Source organism: Heliangelus exortis, chromosome 11 (genome assembly GCF_036169615.1).
Source record: "Heliangelus exortis chromosome 11, bHelExo1.hap1, whole genome shotgun sequence".
NCBI lineage: Eukaryota > Metazoa > Chordata > Aves > Apodiformes > Trochilidae > Heliangelus > Heliangelus exortis.
The window spans coordinates 21,774,500-21,796,647 of NC_092432.1; the positions used below are offsets into that span (position 1 = coordinate 21,774,500).

General features: G+C 39.5%; 1 protein-coding gene across 3 annotated transcripts in view; it reads right to left on the minus strand.

The window, feature by feature from the left end:
* The window catches only part of FBN1 (fibrillin 1), a 141,507-nt gene that overhangs the window by 8,488 nt on the left and 110,871 nt on the right, over positions 1 to 22,148 (minus strand). For 2 of the 3 annotated variants that reach the window (XM_071755237.1, XM_071755236.1), the window contains exons 39-61: positions 22,036 to 22,104; positions 21,800 to 21,925; positions 20,625 to 20,747; positions 19,927 to 20,085; positions 19,260 to 19,331; positions 16,954 to 17,079; positions 16,179 to 16,301; positions 13,225 to 13,350; positions 12,552 to 12,668; positions 11,990 to 12,118; positions 11,607 to 11,726; positions 11,036 to 11,161; positions 8,902 to 9,051; positions 7,827 to 7,892; positions 7,019 to 7,135; positions 6,521 to 6,640; positions 4,774 to 4,896; positions 4,224 to 4,355; positions 3,518 to 3,643; positions 2,758 to 2,964; positions 2,055 to 2,180; positions 1,714 to 1,836; positions 715 to 831 (exon numbers count right to left, since the gene is read on the minus strand). In XM_071755237.1, the coding sequence (XP_071611338.1) occupies positions 715 to 831; positions 1,714 to 1,836; positions 2,055 to 2,180; positions 2,758 to 2,964; positions 3,518 to 3,643; positions 4,224 to 4,355; positions 4,774 to 4,896; positions 6,521 to 6,640; positions 7,019 to 7,135; positions 7,827 to 7,892; positions 8,902 to 9,051; positions 11,036 to 11,161; positions 11,607 to 11,726; positions 11,990 to 12,118; positions 12,552 to 12,668; positions 13,225 to 13,350; positions 16,179 to 16,301; positions 16,954 to 17,079; positions 19,260 to 19,331; positions 19,927 to 20,085; positions 20,625 to 20,747; positions 21,800 to 21,925; positions 22,036 to 22,104 (2,823 nt within the window). The other variant, XM_071755238.1, reaches the window with a different exon arrangement.

The following is a 22,148-nucleotide window of genomic DNA, read 5'->3' on the forward strand; positions in this document are numbered from 1 at the left end:
CTTGCTGTGCAGATGATAATTTAGCAATGCTAAGAAACCTCAGTGCTGTAGCTGTCTTACTGCCCTCCTCCATTTTTTACTTTGCACTACAGAGGGACAATTTATGTTATCCTCTTTTCCTTTGAAAATACTAACAGTTATGGGAAGTGAAACACTCCTTTTCTTCACCAAGAATATGGAATTTGATATTCTTAACACCCCCAAATTCACGCCAATGCCACGAGATCATCAAACTGTCATAAGCAGGAAACAACTCAAGAGTGTTTGACAGGCAGTACTTTCTTTTTTTAGCATTTCCACAGACACAATGGGTACATGTTTAAAGGACAACTGCAGAAACTTGTGTTTCATGCTTATTGTTTCAAGATGCCTTGACATGATTTCTAACGTGGGTCCTGCAACAAACTACAAGAACTGAAATATAACTTTCTTTGCTCAAAAGGTAAGAAAGGGTATGGCAAAAAATAATTTGTGTTTTTACTGTCTGGTTCTTGCAAGTACAAAATTCAAAGACAAAGTTTAAGAAAACAAGGGAAAGAGGAGGGAGGGCCTCTTTGCATCCTCTGATCTGGTGGGACTGGGATCAAAACCTGGCCTATGTTTCCATTTGGTTTCTCAGGAAGCTGATTTCACCTCCCTGTTACTTTGCTTTTGGAAAAAAAGAAGAATCAGTAATAAACCCCATTTCTTTATCTACATTGCCACATCACTTACCAATGCAGGCTGTATGGTGCTGAGTGAATCCAGGAGGACATTTACAAGTGAAACCTCCAATAGTGTTGACACAAAGGAATTGGCAGTTGTGCTGCTTTGTTGCACATTCATCAAGATCTGAAAAAAAAAAAAAACCCAAGAAAATCTCTTTCACTTAGGTTTCCTGCAGAGGATCTGACAGTTCAGCTGGACTTAGAGAGAAGTGATGGCAAAAAAATAACAGAGCCTTTTGAACCTCTGTCTCACTTTCCATGTTGGCTTCCACTTGTTCTCACATGAAGCCCCATAGGTAATGAATGGGACTCTGGAGCTACACAAGTGTCTGTGCTAATTCTGAATTGTGGACACTGCTCCTGTCTGTTGCCAGGATGCTGTTACACAATAAATGCCTGCTCTCACCTCTCACTGCAGGCAGTAAGAGGAAGATACCACCTTCAAGTGAAGCAGTGGCAGACTGCAAAATGGTATGGCACTGAAACTTGCTGCAACTCCAAAAGAAAAACTTAAAGGTTAATGACCAAGGACACTGTAATTTCTTGTGCCAAATTTAGAATTGCTGCTCTAAATTGTGCAGTTTCAGTCAGATCTCTCCCACCAAAAGACATAAATAAATTAAATTGTACTGAACATTTCAAAATCTCTCCTGCACTGCTGCTCCTAACTCAGCATGCTGCAGAGGTAGTGGGTTAAAACTCTGTTGATGCTGGACAATGCACTGAAAATCAGGCTCATATCTTTGTATTCACACCAAAATAAAAGTAATTCTATACACTATTGGATACGAAGTCTTTACTGTAATCCTGAAAAAATCCCTGTGGATTTATTGTCCATGCAGATTATCAGAGAACTAACTGAAACACCAGTGCCACCCTATGAAAGCCACTGCCTTTATTGGAAGTAAGGAATCAAGGGGACAGATTTACATAACTTAAATATCCTTAGACTGGTATTTGCCTGTGGAACAGAGTATCTGCTGTAAATTATTTTCTTTATTTTTACCTTTACAACTTCTTCCATCTTCTTGCAGGATGTATCCTTTGGGACATGAACACTGGAAGCTGCCCTCGGTGTTCTTGCAGATGAAATTGCAAGGTTTGGGGGACTCATTGCACTCATTCAGATCTAGAAGCAGAAAAACCATGATAACTCAGGGATGATAACCAAGATCTGTGGTAATGTTTTTCAAAATACTCAGGAGATATCAGAAAGAAATTGAAATCCCCAAAGCCTTCTAACAAATGATATTTTCTTTCCTCATTTTTCAAAATCTTTGTATTTCCATCTTCAAGCCACCTCTTAGTAGTAAATTTTATACATGAACACCATAAGCAAAAACCTACCTATGCAAAGAGTGCCTGTTAGGTCTGTGGTATAGCCAGGGTTGCAATGACACCGGTAAGAGCCCCTCTCGTTGATGCATTCCCCATTACGGCAGACGTCATGAATAACTCTGCACTCATCAATATCTGTAATTAAATGAGGATTAGTTCACAGGGGAAGCACAACGAGAACTGATTTGACAAAGCTTCAATAGATCTGTGTGACCTGACATGAAAATACACTCCACAAAAATCTCAAAAATTAAGCAAAAAACCAAATTATTGCACATATTAAGGAGAAATATTAAATGGAAAAATATGGAATGGGGCATTAATCTCACTTTCAAATGCTATGAACCATGCTTAAGTGGAAGCAAACAACCATATATTAGCCTCCACAAATCAAACGGCATTTAGCTTTTTATGTACACAAATTGCTATTAATCTGCACCTCCAACACACTGAAATGCAAGTGCAAATTCCTATCCAAGTTAATGTCATTCATTCAGTATGCAAAATAATTATCTGCCAAGCTGGGATTGATGTCTTTGGCTATTTGCCTTCCTCCCAAAGGATGGTATCCTCACAGTGTCAAAACTCTCAGAAAATTTCGACTGATATCCAAACTAATTAGCCCCTCACAGTGTTCAAACATGCAAAAAGAAGGAGTTCATAACTTGTGGCTGAATTTGTCTATGAGGGGTTTTAACAGAAAAGTCAGTACCTGCTCCACTAGATGTGTATCCTCGGCCATGAGGGCAAAGCTTCTTGAAGGCCACAGTGCCTGGGAAGGGGCAGACCTCACAGTTTTGTCCCCAGCCTCGGCCACCATCACAGCAGCATTCAGACTTTGTGACAGAGTTCCTGTTGCTTGATCCAATCTGACACATACTTTGTAAGACTTCAGTGAAGCAGTAGCCCTCCCTGTTGTCTGGAAGGCAAATTATGCATCAGAGAAAATCCTAATGCTGACGACCCCCGGAGGGTCATGAGATATTAGGAGTCTAGTCAGAAATGTAAAAGAAAGGGCATACTTCACCCTGGGACTGTGGAACTGAGAGTGAAAGACTACCAGCAGTAAGAAAGAGAGCACGATGTCTGAGGGAGATAAAGAAGACAGGAAATTCAGCAAAAGGTGGAAGGCAAGGTACATTATGTTTATAAAAATACGTTTCTGTTTGAACACAGGCAGAAAGGACTGGCTGAAAATCAGGATCAAAGAAAAGGCAAAGCAATTCCCAGCTGACTGAAGCCACGCAACACTCAGCTTTCACAGCAAGTCAACCCAAGCAGATGACTGGAGCAGGCACACAGTCAGCATGGGAAGGAGGAACTTGCAGGGGGACATCTATGTACAAAAGCCCTTTCCTGATGGTGTGTAAATTCAAGAGGATACTTACTCACTACACATTTCTAACTTTAAGTCCAACCACAGTTTCTGCTATTAAATTGACAGTTCATTAGGGTGATAATGTGTGACTTACCAAGGCATTCATTCTGGGTGTCACTGACAGTGAATCCCTCGTTGCATTCACACCTGTAACTTCCGACTGTGTTCACACAGCGACCATTCTCACAGAGCCCAGGTTTGGTCTGACATTCATTCTCATCTGTGGTTTTGAAATCACACAACAAAAATCAGGTCAGGATAAACGCAGGTTAGAGAAGTTTGTATGGAGTTATTAAACTGTGCATCTTCCTGGATAAACTCACATAATTTAATTTATTTTTTCTAATAAAGTCTCTTTTATTGACTTTTCAGAGAAAAGATTACCACCTACCTCACATATCATATATCTAGTTACTATGTTTTCTCTGCAATTTATTCCCCATCTTCAAGATTTTTTCATAGCTAGAGCCTTCCTTCTGGATGCCATCCAAAAGACAATTCCAATCTACTCTCATTCATGCCAACAGAGCCAAACAAGCTTACAGCAATGGGCCCAGTTCTCTGCTGTCTTCACTCAGAGCAATTCAGCAGAATCAGTACAAACTGATTATGAAGACGTCCAGGTTTTCTACTTGTGGCCCACATGTGTGCACACCTGAGCAGTGAAGCACGGTGTGCACAGCACCAGTAGTGATCCACTACACAGGTAAATCAAAAATTTCCAGCTCTGCTCAGGAGCTGTGTGTTGAAAAACACAGGTGAAACACACAGCTGAGCTTGAACACTTGAGTGTCACTTACCTATACAGCCTTCCCCATCTGGTCTGCGCTGATACCCTGGTCCACAGATACACATATAGGTGCCAATAAGGTTTTTGCACTCCATCTGTTTCGAGTCACAGTCGTGAATTCCTTCTTCACACTCATTCTGATCTAAAACACAAGGTTTAGACTTCATTATACAGAGAGACAACCCTGGAAATTCACAATAGTACGTTCTGACTTTGGAATTTCAATCGTAATCAAATGCTACACATACTTTTATTATGCTAAACTAACTATAAGATATGCTAGCCTAGAAAAAAAATGATTTATCCCAAATGCCCATTTTCAGGGCAAGAGAAAACTATCATCTGATCTCACTTTAGGCAGATGTGCAAGTTTATGGGCAGGACAGGGCTAATGCAATCAACTACATAATGCTAACCACAGAATCTCATCCCAAATTCTTTCTGACTCGGTTAGTTCCTGGGATTAAAACTCTGTCCCAACACAGCAGTGAGTCAGAGCCCTGCCCCTGCAGGAACTGGGAATCATTGTCTCATAACAGTGAGTCCAGCAGGAGATTTACCTCTGCACATTCTCCGGTCCTCCCGCAGAACGTACCCGGCAGGGCACTTGCATTCATAGGATCCAAAAGTGTTCACGCAGCGGAAAGCACAGAGCAGAGGGTTCTGAATGCACTCGTTGACATCTGGGGTGGGAGTGACAAAGACCACGTGGGGAGTTAAACACACTTCTGTAAAACTCAGCAGGCTTGAGGGCACAGGTTTTAGGTATGGACTAGACCACAGATCCTACTCTACTGAGAGCTAAATGTTAATAGTCCAGCAAGCGTGGTTCCAGTAATCACTGATTTGTGTATAGGAGCAGGCACCAGACATGCCAAGATGTTTGCACAGCTACCTGAAGTTTCAATATCCTAATGGCAAGCAGCCAATGCAAATAATTTCCAGACCCATTCTACCAAAATACTGTCTGAGTGAAAATGGTATCTCTTCTGTGTCTAGGCTCAGTTTTTACGACTGGTTATTTTAAAATTCTGGATGCACTAATTCAGGTTCTTCATACACTGAATTCAATAAACCAATATCCTTACTAGAAACATTATTTATAAATGTATTTACATACACTCTGGGCTACTTGAGCAATTACAGGTCCATAATGATGTTTATGCTCTCCATTAACTTGTCCTCTGGAATTTGAGCTTTCACCCAAGTTCCACAATGAAGTGAAGGAAGCTCTCGCTGTATACAAAACTAATGCAAGTTGATGCAAAAATAGAAGCATTCTTATGTAAAACAAACTGTGGCATATAATTTAAAAGCAGCTGTGTCAGGTCTGAAGAGAGTGTCAAAGTGTTCTAGGACATTCTCCTCTCTCAGGCTGTAACAGGAGAGGGCAAGTATTAAAAACACCCATACCATGGATGCAAAGATCTTTCCCCTGATGCAGACTCTCAGTTTAAGGACTTCCACAGCCAAAAGCCACGACCAAACCATCACATTTAATTTCCACTTTTGGGTTCCTACACAAATTTGTACAATCTCTTTCTGGATCAGTTTATACTCACTGACATTCTGCAGCAAAGAGTTGCACAACTGAAGTACTATGCATATAAAAATATTTTGGTTTGCCTAACATGTTTCTTTCTATTTTTGTGCCTTTGCCACTTGTGACTTTATAAATTTAAAACATACATCTCTTCAGCCACATTTTCCACACCGAAAAATTCTAGTCTAATTAATTTTCTGTGTCCCTTCTATATCTCTGATCTTCCTAATTCCTCCTTTCTTTGTGCATTTTCAAATTTTTATTTTGGAGATGAGAGACCTAAGCATGAAAAATATTCAACCTAGGCATACCATAGTAATTGTCTGGTACAGTATTTATATTTTCTGTTTTGTTCCTTGTTTCTTCCCTAACAAATGCAAAAAGCTCATTTTCTATTTTCATCATCCAGTGACTCTTTTCACTCAAGGGTTATCTAGGACGTAAGCAAAAAACCATACACACAGGCAACATTTCTGGGGACTGTTCTGGAGAGACCCTACCTCAACATGCTTCTTTCCAGGCAGTCCTTTAGTAGATGCTGCCAGAAAGCCTTTTCACCGAACCCCCAGTTAGAAAAAGGTATCACAGTTCAGGGTGGATACAGGAAGGAAGAACCTATTTTTCTTTTTCAGATAAAGATGTGTAATTCCAAACATCCATATTTTTCCTTTTAAGCTGCTTTGCTCTCTTCAAATGTCTCAAAAATCAGGAAACTATTTCAGCACACAACTTTAACAACTGTCTTAAACACATGGGAGTCTCACCTTCACAGGTCATCATTGGTCCAGGCTCAAACCCTTCAATACAGGTGCATTCAAAGCCTCCCACCACATTCCTGCAAGTTCCATTTCCACATGGGTTTCCAACAGCACATTCATCAGTATCTGCAAGTAGTTAAATCAAGACAGGAATACAGGAATACATGGTTACACTCAACCAAAAATATTAAAAAAAAAAAAAATTAAAAAATATCTACATTGTTGAGGCACACCCAAAAACCCCACAAAATCCAAGAACTCAATTTAAGTTCCTGAATTAGAGTCACAGGCTCTTAGCATGGTTGGGGATCACTTGATGTTATCAGTTCAAGCACTCAAACAGAGCAGGACCAACTTGGCTCAGGCTCTGCCCTGGCAGGTTTTAAGCACCAGCAGGGATGGAGAGTCCACAGTGTTAGAATAATATGTGCCCACTGCTCCTTAATGCCATGCTTAGCAATTCAGGGGATTCTTTAGAACGGGAGATGAAACAGCTCCACTTACCCACACACTGAGTTCCATCTAGGATGTAACCATAGGGACACTCGCAGCGGAAAGAGCCGTCAGTGTTGATACACTGCCCAAATCTACAGTTATCTGGATCAAGGCACTCGTCCACATCTTAACCAGAAACACAAACAACACAGTCAGTGCAAGTGACTTAGTGTGCTCTTAGACTTCTCTCAAAGAACAAACGTTGTTCTGGTGAGAAATATTCCTAAGATCACAAAAAAAATATCACTACTCCAGTTTTGACATTTTAGGATGAGGGCACAGAATCTGTCTTGCAGGACAGCTTTCAGAATGCAGAAGTTGATTCTAAATGTTAGATAAAAAAAACCTCTCTGACTGGGGATACAGGGAGAGAAGCAGATATGAAAAGCAGTAGTCATTCAGTGCTTCTTAAATGAAAACTTTTGCCAATAAGGCTGAAGTGCTGTTTGTCTTGGGAGAGAACAGAATGTACTGAAGGGATCTGGGAAACTGTGGTTTGCACTTCCGGAGAATTAAACCCATTTACCATAAGCAGGCTCTATATATTTTATAAGAAAAGACAGGTATGCTGCAAGTCTGCTCAGCCTAACTTAAACAGCCAAATATGCTACTCTTAAAGAAGCTTGATTTCTGATATACAAGATATTAAACTTTGAATTTAAAATTGGAAGGAAAAATTGGAAAAAAAAAAAGTATGTGAGTTTCCACAATTCACAGCTTTTGGAAATAGCTGCAGAGGTGTTATTCTCTACTGAAAGGGAGGATGGGTTACGGGTAGAAAATGGCAACAACAGCATTGTGCAGTTCAGACACTTACCCAGTCTTGCATCACCAGGTCCAACAAGGACACCAATTCCAAACGGACAAATCTGTCTGAATGCCTCTGTTAAAAAAATAAAAAAGAAGCAGAAAATCAAACCAAAACCATATGTTAAATATTATCCTGGCAAAGAGCATTGCTCATGAGCTACACAAGTAACCACCAATATCAATTCATTCTCCTCATGGTGAGGAGAATGTCCAGAAATAAAGTATGCAAACTTATGAAGTTATAAATTAATCTTACACTCATATAATAACTGTATGCTAGCTTTAGACTTCATCTGATCTCTTTTATGCATAGATGTAAAATCCTGTGAATAAGTAGCATTATTTAACTCCCTTTAAGGAATAAACTAATGCAGTATTTCCATTTCAAAATTATCATTATTAGTGACTGCATCCTTTTTTGTTGTAAATGAAAGATCTCCTACATACTCCTAAAAAGACACAACTTTACTTGTAGTCACCAGTTAGTAGCTCCTTACAGCATGCCAGTCTCTAGTTCTGGAGTTAGCAATAATGTTATTATGGGTATCAAACTGACAAGATGCAAATTTGTTTTCATAATAACAAAATGTAGTCACAAAAAGTAACAGGGTGATTCAGATGTGGATCCAGTTCAAAAGTTTTATCTTTCATATATACACTTTTATATATATATATATATACATATACATATATATATATATATATATATATATATATGTATTTCATGTTTATGGCACCCCTTCCTCTACTTATTTAGATTTAGTTTAATTCTATTTGTGTCTTGCAGGCATCTCCATACAAAGCCAGTCAAGGACTAGTTTCTGCTTTCTGTAGGTGACACCTCCAGAGTAAAATAGCATCCAATCATACTAACAAACCTACAAGCAAACAAGGAATATATGCCTGAGGCTGGAATATGCAAGGAATATGTGTGAGACTGCAGTGGTATCTACTTTACAGATCACAGTGACAATTGTTATGGCTGCTGGAAAATTGTTTTTCCTAATTCATTCTTTTAAGAGTCTCAACCTTCTTTCAGTTCTGAGAGCCATGAGAGGAAGGTAACTGAGTCAGTAACTCACCATCTGCTTCCTCTGGGCAGAGTTCACAGGGATCTCCCCATCCCTGTCCCTTCAAGGCACAGCAACACTCTTGTTTGGAGTGGTTACGGGACTTGGGCACAGAACATTTTCCATCTTCAAATTTGGTAAAGCAGTAGCTTACTCTGAGATCTGCATAGAGAAAAACTTGTTATGAGCAGTTGGGGTGACTTTGGCACAGTTTTCACTTGAAGGTGTTAATTGGAAAATTACAGGAAGCCCCAAACAAAACACCCAACTTCCATCTGAGTCTATCAAGAAGAACTGTAACTGTCTCCAACTGAGGAAGATCTGAAGAGGGAAGGTAGCTGGCTGCCCCAGTAAAGGAAAGCTATGGGATAGTGTTCTAATTCAGTCATGGAAAAGGTAGGGTTTATTTTCTCTTTTTAACCAGCAGAGATAGAAAGGCTGTACCTGATTTTTATCCTTACTCCTCTTTGTAAAAACTGAATATTGGCTTAATTTATTTATGTTCCATTATTAGTAAGAATCACTTGAGTTAAGAGATTTTAATCAGCTTGCAATGATAATACTGCATAGTATTAAAATGAGAGGCAATTTTCAATAGCACTCTCCTTCCTCATTCTTCCCTGAGGTACACACAAGGGAAACTGGCCCAGTGGCACTACATTTTACTCCCTTAAGTTGGGTAACCAGGATGCTGAAGTAGAGCTGAGATCACAGACCACAAGCATCCAAGCAGGCAGAGAGCTGGCAGCTCCCTGCATTGGCAGGGGGACAGCTACAGGGCAGTTGTGGAAGCAGCTGCTCATCCAGTTTTCTGGCTGCAGCATCAATGCTGGACAATGTCCAGATTTTAAAGAAGTCCTAGGTAATGGGAAGTTTTAAACAAAAATTTGTTTGGCCCGAGACACTTGAAAAAACTCAGTCTTCTCCAGTGGGTGGGGAGAAGCACACTTAAAGTTCCTACACACAAGTGGGCATTTTCCTGTGACATCATGTGTGAAGTAGTGGTCTGTTCTGATAAAGGAGGCTATTAGAATGTATTCTTTATCACTATTCTGTTTCTTGGGTTTTTTTGGTGATTTTTTTTCCTTACCTTAAGAGGACAACACTCTCAGACTGAAGAAACCTCCTTTATTCAAGCTACAATAAAGCTACAAGCACAGATAAAACAACCATACTGCTTTCTTGAAATCAAGTGAAGTAACTGCATGTTAGTTGGGAGACTTGGATGAACATTTACTGCAAGTTGGATTAATTTTTACCAAAACCACAGTTTCATTTAGCCCACTGTGAAGTGAAGAACTCACTGTGGTGTCAACAAGCATCACCATTCTGTGCCAAGCATAACAAGAGAGGTCCTTATAAAGGTCTTACTCATCAGTGGCTCCCACTGTGCACAGGACTTTTAAAGATGTATTAATCTAATAATTTCCAAAGTCTTTAAAATAACTCATTCAATTTGCTGTGCTTGTTCTTTATCCACAAAATAAACTAACCTGTGGCTTTTCATTAGTAGATGTTAAGCTTTTAGCACCTGATCTCTGTTCTTAGTGCCCATGTTCAGGCTCTGACCAGTGTATACAGTGATCTAGAAGCTTCAGGCTTTTCTAAGCAGATGAGTGCTTATTGTCCACACTACACTGTCTGCAATTTTTTCCCATTGATATTATTTTGACCCACACATTTGTGGAGAGGAATAGCATATAGCAAGTGTTATGGAGACTCTAATAAGTGCCAAGAACAGCCTTATTCCTGCAAATGCTGCATTTAGCAGTGCATTGCTGTACTCTCCTGTCTGTGTTCATGCTTCATCTCCATGTCAGACATGTCACAGCTAATATAGAATCCAGGTAGCCTCAACATTTCTTCTAGGGGTGCAAGAAGGGGTTGCAGGACAACATAATTTCCTCACTTAACCTGGTGTATTTAACAGTGTCTTTGCCCCTTTTATTCCATGTTCTCTTTAATGACAAACAGATGTTAGGCCAAGAAAGAACCTGGCTCCAACTACAGAATTAACATGTTTTCCTTGTGAAAAACACTGTTTTGAGTCCAGAGCCTGCTCGTTATATTAGAAACAGGCAGCTAGTAAGGCTTTTATACAACAGCAAACAAATTTTGAAATGCCAGAAAATAGGAATGAACTTACCTTGGCATCGCCTTCCTGTGGAAGACAACACAAAGCCTTCTGGACAGAGACATTTGAAACTGCCTGGAGTGTTGCTGCATGTGCCCAGGGCACATATTTCTGGCTGTTCCACACACTCATCAATGTCTGTAAGAAAAGTAATTAATGAGATGAGAAATAATGTCCACTGGCAGCTGTACTACAAAAAATGTAACCTTACATGATCACTGATATCTAACAGACTTGAAAAACAAAAACGTCAGACACAAATGAACAGATAGAAAAAAGAGATCCAGGTGCAAAATAAAGGGTTAATTTTCAAATTCTCATGCAGTGGGCAAACCTCAGCAATGTACCAGTAACCAAACAGCCTGGGATCAGATTTTTATTGGGATCATATCGAATAGATTCTGGTTCAAAAAAAAGCTGGCAAGAATTTTTCTGGGAAGTGAGTGACTTACTAGTGGCTACAGTTCATAACTATACACTGCCACAAAAGACTAAACAATACCCACATTTAGATGCAGAGAAATGTGGCAACATCTGTGAGTAGCAAGGAAATGGGACAAGAAAAGGATTGTTCTGTACAGACCTTCACATTTGTCATTCTGCAGGACATATCCAGGAGGACAGATACATCTGAAGGACCCATCCAAGTTCTGACATGTGCCTGGGGAGCATTTTCCAGGCTCCAGTGCACATTCATTGATATCTGAAAGACAAGAAAGACAATTTATTTGAGATAATGGCTCTTATCTGAATAAACTTATGGTTGAGGCTAATTTTGATTCCATCAAACTGATGGCAGAAATTCCTGGAAGCAGAAGAGTCTTCTTGTCATCATCTTGTCATTGGTTTCTTCTGATGCATCCAAAGATGACAGCATGACAGTTCTCTCTGACCTCTTCTGATTTGCTAAGAATATTTCCTCAAGGTTTGCCACACTTCTTTTCTACTCTAAAAGAAAGTACTCACCAACACAAGTCCTTCCATCCAGAGCCACCTCGTAGCCATCATTGCAAAGACACTGGAAGGACCCAACTGTGTTCACACACTGACCATTCCTGCAGAGCATTCCATTTCCACTTGCACATTCGTCAACATCTAAGAAAAAGAATATTGAAGGATATATAACAAACACCTGCAACAAGTAAAATTGGGTAGGTGAGATTTTTGTTTCCACTACATTGCCACAGTAACTGATAATACATAGATAATCCCCTGTTTCAAAAGCAAGTGAGGGGAAATATCAATATTGGTCTATGTTGTACAATTTTTCAAAGCAGGAGAAAAAAAAGGAATGGCATGTATTACATGTAAACATTTAAGTTTACATTACATGTAAACATTAAGCTATAGAAAAGCACATAATCTAAGAGGTCTTTTCAGACTGAAGGAATAGGTTTTTGTCTTTAATCACACAGAACATACAAGGTGCAATCCTAACTCAGTCGAGAATACTGAGTACTGAGAGTATTGAGAACTTTCACTATAAGGACAAAATCTTAGAAACACAACTGGTCTCAGAACTCCTTACCTATGCAGTCATTGTTGTGTGATAGGATGAACCCCAGATTGCAGCGACAGTTGAAAGAGCCAATGGTGTTTCTGCAGGTTCCATTGCCACAGGCATCTCTCTCACACTCATTAATATCTACAAGGGGAAAAAAAAAGGCAGCAAGATTATCAACAGCAATGTAGAAAGGAAATCCTGTAGCTATTCCACAGCCAAGAGAAATAATCCACTACCAATAGACTGAATAGGAAGGATGAAGATTGTCATCTCTCCCAAAAATAAGATTTTGCTGAGGTCTATACACTCAATATTACCATCTATAAAAATACTAGAAGTCCAAAAATCCTTTACTGTGGCTCCTTTCTCACCCTTCCCAAAGAAATACTAAACTAGCTTTTAATCATAAGTATTCTGAAGCTTCATTTTGCAAGACAATGGACACTACACTGAGAGCTGTGACTAGGTTAAATACAGAATTTCCTGCTTTATAAAAATTATTCTCTTTCTGAAAAGGGCACATTTCTGGCAAGAATCTACCCTTCACTTACTCTATTAACAAGTAGGCTGTATACAATTGCTGCATTGCACAATCCCAGTGCTTGTAATGCAGTGTAATGCAGTTGTAATGCAGTGAGGGTAGACTTAAGAACTATCCTAATGGAAGCCTTTTTACAGCTTAGTTTGATATACTTGCCTATACACATTGTTCTGTCATCATTGGTCTTGAATCCATTGTGACAAATGCAGTAGAAACTTCCAACAGTGTCAATACACTGCCCATGGCTGCAGATATTGGGAATTTCTTGACATTCATTTCGATCTGAAAACAAAGAGCCACTATAAAAGTTAAGTCCTTGAAACTAAAAGGCTGGAAAGATGCACTAGCAGCAACCATATACTGGTATTTTTAGTTTATTAATGAAAAAAATTAAGTAAATCTCAGAAAACGGGTTATTTGCTCATAAATTAACTTTTCCAACATTCATGGAGCTGAAAAAAATAGTATTTACTAAACACAAATTCTTGCTGCAGGGAATGGATACTGCCATGGTTTTGAAAAGCAGAAATCATACAAAAAAGAAAGAAAAATGAATCCTACACTTTTCTCACTAAGCTTACAGCAGGATTACTGCTATATATAGTCAGAAAATACTTTGTCAGCAGCAGCAAACACTCAACTGCATAATTCTTCACCCTGCCAGCACATGCTCTGCTGCCTTACAGCATCAGGGCACCTACTGCACTAGTTCAAAAGCTGACTGCTTCCTGCTGCTCTTGTTAGGAATGCTTTCAGGCAGAATCCAGGATTTTATCAATAGTAAGTGAAACAAAATGTCAAAGAACAAAATGTTTGCTGTCCAGCACATATTTTTTTCCACAACAAACCAGAAAGATGAATCAAATGAGGTCTTCCTGTTGACCTCATCACCAACATGAGCTGGTTTAATTCAATATGCTTCCTGGCATTTTGTCTGCTGCAGCTCCAAAATATGAGAACTGAGGTACTGCCACAAAGTTGTATTCGAACAGATTACACTTAAGTGTTCAGAAATTTTCTTTTACATGAAATCTAAGCAAAACAAACTTACCAAACTATTCCCAGCTCATTGCAAAACCAAGAGTCAAGTTGTTCCTAATAGCAAAGAACTTCATGTACTAGATCTTGTTTTTCTGCTTCTACTGCCCCTTCTCTACACTCTACTCAGCACCCAGGGCTACTGTACATCAGCTGGGACCATCAGTAACTTTGGATGACTGTTTACTAAGAAACAATGCTATTAATAATACTGCTGCAAATTACAGCCTAAGGGAGCCAGAAAGGAAATTCAGCAAAGTAGAGACAAAAGAAAGACTCTCTTTGGTGAACTGTGGGCTAAGCAGAAAACATTGCAATTCTAAGAAATTGGGAGGTAGAACTAAGTGCCAAAAATAAGTCTATATGAAAAAATATTTATCATACAATAGATAGCACCAGAAGAATGCTATTTTGATAGTAAGATAAATGCAGTACTAGTGGTTGTGATCCATCAGTTTTGATTCAGTAGCACATAAACTATGGGGGTGTGATCATTTTCCATGCAGTAATATACAATACCACAAGGTGCTTAGCAGTCTTTGCTCTCAGCAGAGTGGTTGGGAATTTCCTTCCTTTGCTGGATCAAGTACATTATCAACCACTTTTATTTTGACTCAATTTAGAATTGACTCCAATTGTGTAACTTTATTCTCACTAAATATGAAATAAGAGCAAAATTGAGGGAAACATTACTGTTTGTACCAATTCATGTTGGGTATTGTAAGCCATATCAGAACCTTTCCTGGCTCTTCCTGAACTGCTGTAACGAACCCATAACAACAACAATTGCATTAAGAACATATTGAATATTTACATGTGCCATTACATAGTTTAACAAAAGAAGGTTTTCGTTCTCATAATAGTCTTCTGGTTGCCCCTACACCCTTTTCCCTCAAGGGTCACCTGAAACAATGAAAAACTGCACTGCAGGGAAAAGCACACTTCCTAAAACTCAAGTACACAGAAGTAAAACCCCAAGGAAAACGTTACCAGTTTCCTTTGTAATTATTATTTTGTTTAGAAATGTATATAACATTTACAGCTTCTTGGCTCACAGTAGTCTTTAAAATCTCAGCAATTCTTCAAGCAATCAAGATAACATGAATGTCCTCCATGGACTACAAATAGATAACAGAACTCTAGCCTCACTCAGTGATTATTTAAAAATAATGTTCAAGGGCCTATTTGAATCCACCAAAAAGTTGGAAAGTTTAACATTAAGATTTTAAAGTTACCTATTGCATACAGCTTACTAGATAAATCCACCTTAACAGCAGAGAGCCCAGTAAGCAGTGGCAAATGAGTTACTGAAACACATCTAGCAAATTATACTGAAAATCAGAATTTATGCAGAGGGTCCCTGTCAGGATCACTCTCTACAACTACCTCACTCTCTACAACTCCCAGAAAGGAGGTTGTAGGCAGGTGGGGGTTGGTCTCTTTTCCCAGGAAACCCTCAGCAAGACAAGAGGGCACAAGAGGTCTCAAGTTGTGCCAGGGGAGGTTTAGGTTGGACATTAGAAAGAATTTCTTTACTGAGAGGGTGATCAGACACTGGAATGGGCTGCCCAGGGAAGGGGTGGATTCTCCATCCCTGGAGATATTTCAAAAGAGCCTGGATGTGGCACTCAGTGCCATGGGCTGGGAACCACGGGGGGAGTGGAGCAAGGGTTGGACTTGATGAGCTCTGAGGTCCCTTCCAACCCAGCCCATTCTAGGATTCTATGATTTTTTATTGTCAGGAAGTAGTCAGAAGGTAGTAAAACAATTGGTCTTCCTTCCTTAGAGATGGCATGTATAGGAAAGATGTTTGCAGTAGGTGGGATAAAGTAGAAGACAACCACCAACTCAGATGATTGCGTCTCATTTATGCGTCTGTGGGATGGGCTCATCAGTCTTCTGGGAATTACCAGAGTGTTTATGTGATGCCCTAAAAGGCTTTAAGAGGAGGGTTCTTGGAGGTCAGAGCATGTCCTGGTACACAACCTTTCTGAGGAGGAACATACTTGTTTATAGTTGTAAAATCTGGCACTTTTTGCAGACCCCAGCCCAAACAAGGCAGAGGCACTCACCAGCGCAGCGTCCGGTTGATGTGAACCTGTAGCCAGGTTTGCAGTCACAGCGGTAGCTGCCAGCTGTGTTGACACACTCTGCATTTTGCTGACACACTGGTCCATTTTGGCATTCATCAATATCTGGTAATACAAAGAGGGAATTTGATTATCACGGTAAGCTGCCACTAGAAAGACCTCAAAGCCACTTTGTTTTCAGTGTGAAGAGTACTGTCTTACCCAAGCACAGGAATCTCTTTCTAATTCTTAAAATAATAAATGTATCAATTAAAGTACATTGGTCACATTTAGATATCTCCCTGCTCCATTTGTTAAATTAATTTTTATTGAATTCATACTTCTGTCTTCAGTTTCTCCATTAAACTGACTAATACGATGTTAGGAAATTTTTTAAATGGAAAAAAATTATCATGTGTTTATATTATTTAGAGAAATCTTTGTTCCATTAGAAAAAAATATCTCGGAATTTAAAAAAATGTGCTCATGATCTCACTTGAAACTACTACCCTTTTCTTGGCTTTACTGGCAAATGTGAAAAACAATGTTTCTTCCCATGACTGCTGACTCATGCTCCTTCAAGGCCTTAGATGTCTGATGGAAAATCTGGTGTTTTCTTTGCAAAAGAATTCAAAACGTCTTAATTAATATAGATTTATTACACTGATACCACTATTTTCCCCTCAGTTAAGGATGACTTGGAAGTATAACAGATTTGCCAGTGTCTGAATTGCCAGCTGGTTAAATCCCATTTCCCTGAGTGGGATCAGCACTCTACCTTCACAGATCAGTAGTTTGTCATTGTAGAAGAAACCCACTGGGCACTCGCATCGGAAGCTGCCAACCATGTTTATACAGATCCCATTCTCACACACTCCAGGAATCTCTCTGCATTCATCAATATCTGGAAGAAGAAATTTTTTTTTAATACTTGTAGGCAGCACTTCACGAAACATTCTGCTACAGAATATGTCCTTACATATTTATCCTTAAGAGAATTATCAAACATATGTGAGCATCACAATGTTCCCAACTGCTGTAGACAGTGAGTCACTCCAAACTGTGGAAGTGTAGATATTTCCTATTTCCTAAGGTTCTGACTCTTTACTGCAGCCAAGATACAGCCTGCCACACAGGAATGCAGAAGGACAGCACACATCCTTTCCCAAGGGTCTTACCCACAGTCCTGATGAACCTACTCATCCTCTTGAATGAGACATGGAGTGTAACTGCCTTGGGTTTAACACAGGAGAGCACGACTGAACACAAGTACTCGCCAGAGTTACTTGTGCACTGTTCTACCCTCATTAATTTGAAAAGACTTTCATGCTTTTTTATGTAACACTTTGAATGTGCCAATGCCAGGTAACATCTGAAGTGCTGCCAACCTGCTATTAATTAGATTGTGTAAGCCAGGCAGCCAGGGTTGGCCAATCCTCTGTATACACCCGGGCTGAGTAATGGATTTTGGCAGCAAAAAACCCAGCTGCTATTACAATTATATGTCTTGCCTTTTGGGTCCTTAAGTTACACATCTTTAATGTTCTGACAACATGAAAGAGTCCAAAGGCTTTTATTCTCCATAAGTAAAAATTGCCACACGTACTGATGTACACAAAACAGAGAATATGGTGGGAAATTGTCAGCTAACATGAGTTTCCATCAGATAATGCCATTTTATTTATTATTTTGTAGCTGAATCAAACATCTCACTTCCTACAGAAGATTCTGTAATTCTGAGACCTCTGATTATGATGAGGATTATGATGAGGAACTACTTCTGCCTTTGAAACAACCACCTGGAGTAAATATTTAGAATTGTAATCCAAACAGAAGAACATCATGTAAGGACTGTAGCCAAATATTACACAGGACACAGAACACTGTCCCTGCAGTGGGCAACACACACCTCCCATGCCCTGTGCCTAAGGATGTAAGAGACATGAGCAACTCCTGTGCAAAAGCAGGAGGTTCAGTACTACACCCCAGTGAGATCTGCCAAGACCCCAGAGCAGGGAAGGGAGCCTGTGATTCACATAGCATAAAGCTGTGCATGCATCAGTCTCACCACATGCACTGGGAGGTACTGGTGGACTGTGGGGCAACTCTTCTGTTTCAATTGGGTCCTGAGTGTGCATTGCTCTGTACTGTGGCAGAGGAGACTGAAACACCCCTGACACTCACACCAGCTGTTAGACACAGCTGTACACATCAGTATGGTCTGAGGTCTCCCTGCTGGTGCTGGTGAATGGCCCAATTACATCAAGTAGACCCAGCAAGAATGTTTGTTAATGGTAATAGCTAGAAAGGGGAACTTTGCTTCTAAGAAAAAAAATAATAAATAAATAATAAACACTGTACATTTCTGTAATTTCTTCAAAATTTCCCCTCTTTACTAGAGATACTTCTATCTAACTACCTCACTGCACCACAGCGACAGCTCAAAGCTAAGACACCTGGTATACTGCCTATATGCTGCCTCTGTTCATTACAGGGCACATTATCTGCTTCTTATTTGCATTTTTGTGTGAATAAAAACAAAAGGAAATCCCACCAGGGATTTACTCAACTCCTTGTCTTAGAATTCCTCATTCTCTCCCTCTTTCTATTTTGCAATTTGTTACTCACAATTCAAATGTTACACACAATAACATATGAAAAATATTCCAGCTGAGCAGAAAAAAAGGATTTTTGTGTCAAGCACAGAGGGACTAATGTGAAATGTCAGGTTAAATATCTGCTTTAGTTTGAAGGAAAGACTCCTGATTTCTCTCAGAGCAAATGCTAGTTGGCCTTACTCCCAGATCTCTTATTCACTGTATCTGTGCCCTGCTCATGTAGGCCTGACACTGTTTATTCAGAGCTTCTTGCTGCCTTGATTAGAAGCAGCAATTATCATTGCTGCCAGCTAGGAGGAGCTAAGCAAAAAGTTTGCAGGCTCAGACTTAAAACAGAGGGTTGACCTCCATTACAGTTTAGTCTTTATTCCTCTCATGAAAAAAAAATAATAGGGAAAACAAAGCTCTCCTCCTCCCTGGGCAGGGGCAGCATGGGATGTAGTTCAAAAGAGAAATTACAACTCACCAACTGGTAATCCTGTATAAATGTCAATGAAGAAGCCAGGTCTCTGACTTCCACAGAGTGTGGAGAATTCATCTGCAACAGGAAAATGAAGCAGTGATTATAGTATTTGGAATTAATCAACAATCAAAAATTCATTACAGTCTTTGCTCAAGGAAATTTTTCTCCAACTCTTTCAGCACCTTCAGGATGCACAGAGGTATGCAGACCCTTCCCCAGGGCTCACCAAGTGATGTGCTTAGTATGCACTTGAGTTCTTGTTAAATGGCCACTGAAATCAGCAAATAAAAAGATGTAGGGGGCTTGGGTTCCCATGCTGATTTTGCTTTGTTTATGCTTATCCCTGCTCTTCACACTTTTTGCCTACAAATCCAGATCTGACTTTTAAAAACCTGAACTGTAAGCTGGAAGTTATTCTAATAAGTGCATAGGAAGGTTGCTCTTGAAGAAAACCACCTCAAACAGGAGTGGGATGTCCTGGGCTCAGTTTTGCACATTCTTAATCAGTGTGGAGGATGCTTTAATTGTGAACAGGGCTTATGCCCTCCAGGCCAAGAAAAGTAATTAATCCTTTGATTTTACACACAGCATCTCTAACAGTGTTACACATACTAATAGTAAATATGATGTTACCAAGGCTTTCAAATAGCTTTGCAATACAAAAACATACCAGTGCTTGGGATAGGACACTGCTCACAAGGCTTATTCCATGCACGACCAATGTTGTAGGAACAGCAGCACATTTTCTTGGTCATATTAAATAGCAGCTCACCATCACAGGTTTGATTGTCAGCATAGTAATTTCTGTAACACAGACTTCTTCTCATATCTGTAAAATGAAGAAAATCCCAGGCCAACGTATTAGCAGCTGATATGGAAGATAATCCACCTGAAGGGCTTAGGAGATACCTCCTGGAAATACACACTGCTTAGACCCCTGTGAAGAAGTTGCTGCAGCACTGTAGAATACTACAGAACATCTTGTCCCTGGAACTATGAATACTCTGGAAGTAAGAATACTCTAGAAGTATGAAAAAGTGTTTGCAATACAAAAAATATTCAAGAAAAATCAATAGTGCTGTAACACCAATCAGACTCATCAAAGGATTTAAATGGGCCTTTTGCCCAACACTATAAAAACATGAGCTTGGTTACTGTTCCCCCTAAAGAACTGTACAGTTTGTGACTTTGTTCTGTACAATCTGAGTAATTTTAGTAGTGTTTCACATGTAGGAGCTTTTAAAGCTGAAGTGAAACTTGAAAGGGATGAACATACAGAAAATCAAATCAAAGGAGAAATTCCCATGAGGTACATCCCTGCCCCAAATCACAAAGAATAAGCTTTAAAAAAACCCCAACAACTCATACCCATGCAATTGTTTCCTCCATTGACTTGCATGTAATCAGGAGGACAGATGCAGGTGTAGTTTCCAACAGTATTGTAACATGTGCCAGGTCCACATATACCAGGTGTATCACACTCATTCACATCTAGAAGAGAACAGAAAGGCAGTGAGTGGCCACAGAAGCTTTCTGACTGCTCTTCTGAGAACAAAAATGTCTTGGTAATGTCTGAGGTAGGAAGGTACTGGTGGAAGAAAGCTGAAGGGGCTCTGATTGAGGTCATGGTGGAGCAAGACCATACAGAGAAGGAAGTGGTGGCACAGGTGACCACGGAAAGCCAAAGGGAAGAAGGGAACTCTGATATATCCAGGCAGCTCAAGACAGCGATTTGGTGTTTGCTCCTGTTGCACATAAGGTAGCATTTGAGAACACCATCCACTCCAAATTCCCAGATCTCAACAAGCACCAAAGCTGTCCCTGTGGAGTACTCATCTCAGTAAGAAATGATGCCAAAACAGACTGATTGGATAGTTCAGGTGTGTTTGACTGGGGAAAGTAACACAAGATGTCATGTTTATTTTATCAAGTGACTTCAACATTTGTGTAAAAAAACCCAACCAAATGCAAACACAGCACTACTGCCAAAACACGTCACTTCCTAATTTCAACAGCCTTAGTATTTTTTAAGTATCTTTGACACACCACTAGGGAAAAATACAAAGGTAGATTTCATCCTTAACAGTGATTGAGCTAGGTAAGCACAACATGGATGAAACCCTTAGGTTCAGATGTAATTTAGGACCCAAATCTTTTGTAACTCAGCACTGTTTGGCACATTAGTCCAACAGACTCATGGGCAAGTTTGTTCTTTATCTGACTTATCCTTTACCAGACAGCTAGGGTTTTTTGAGCTGATTAATAAATTATGTTTCACTTAAAGAAAAAGGCTTAGATTTTCTAGTTTTGATTAAAAATCTGGTCATTTTAAACAAGATTTTGGATATATTTCAGTGTGGTCAAGACAGAATTTTCTCTCTTAATGCAAGACTTCAACTTGTTCCCATTTTCCCACCCTTAGGCTTTACACTGCTTGGTCTGCTTATTTTCCTTTACAAGGACAGATAAACTCCTCTGCATATTGATCTGTCATAATTTTCTATGAATAAAAGCAGTAGACTTGTTAAATGTAGGCTACGTACCATCGCACACTCGAGTCTCTTCATTCAAATAGTATCCTGATGGACACTGACACTGGAAACTACCAAATGTATTAATACATTTGCCTCCTTGACAAAGTCCAGGCAGTTCTTGACATTCATCAATATCTGTTCAAACAAAACCACAAGCATTTAATTAATACTTTTCCTTTAAAAACAACTCTCACTGAAGAGTTTCATAATTTCAATGTGTAAATATAGGAAGATGTAAATATTACCTTCTAATATTACTGTAATAGGGTTTGGTCGGAACCCTTCCCCTCCAGGGCAAAGAACCTTATATTCAGCTGCAAACAAAGCAGACTTATGAACTTATAATAGTAGAAATGTT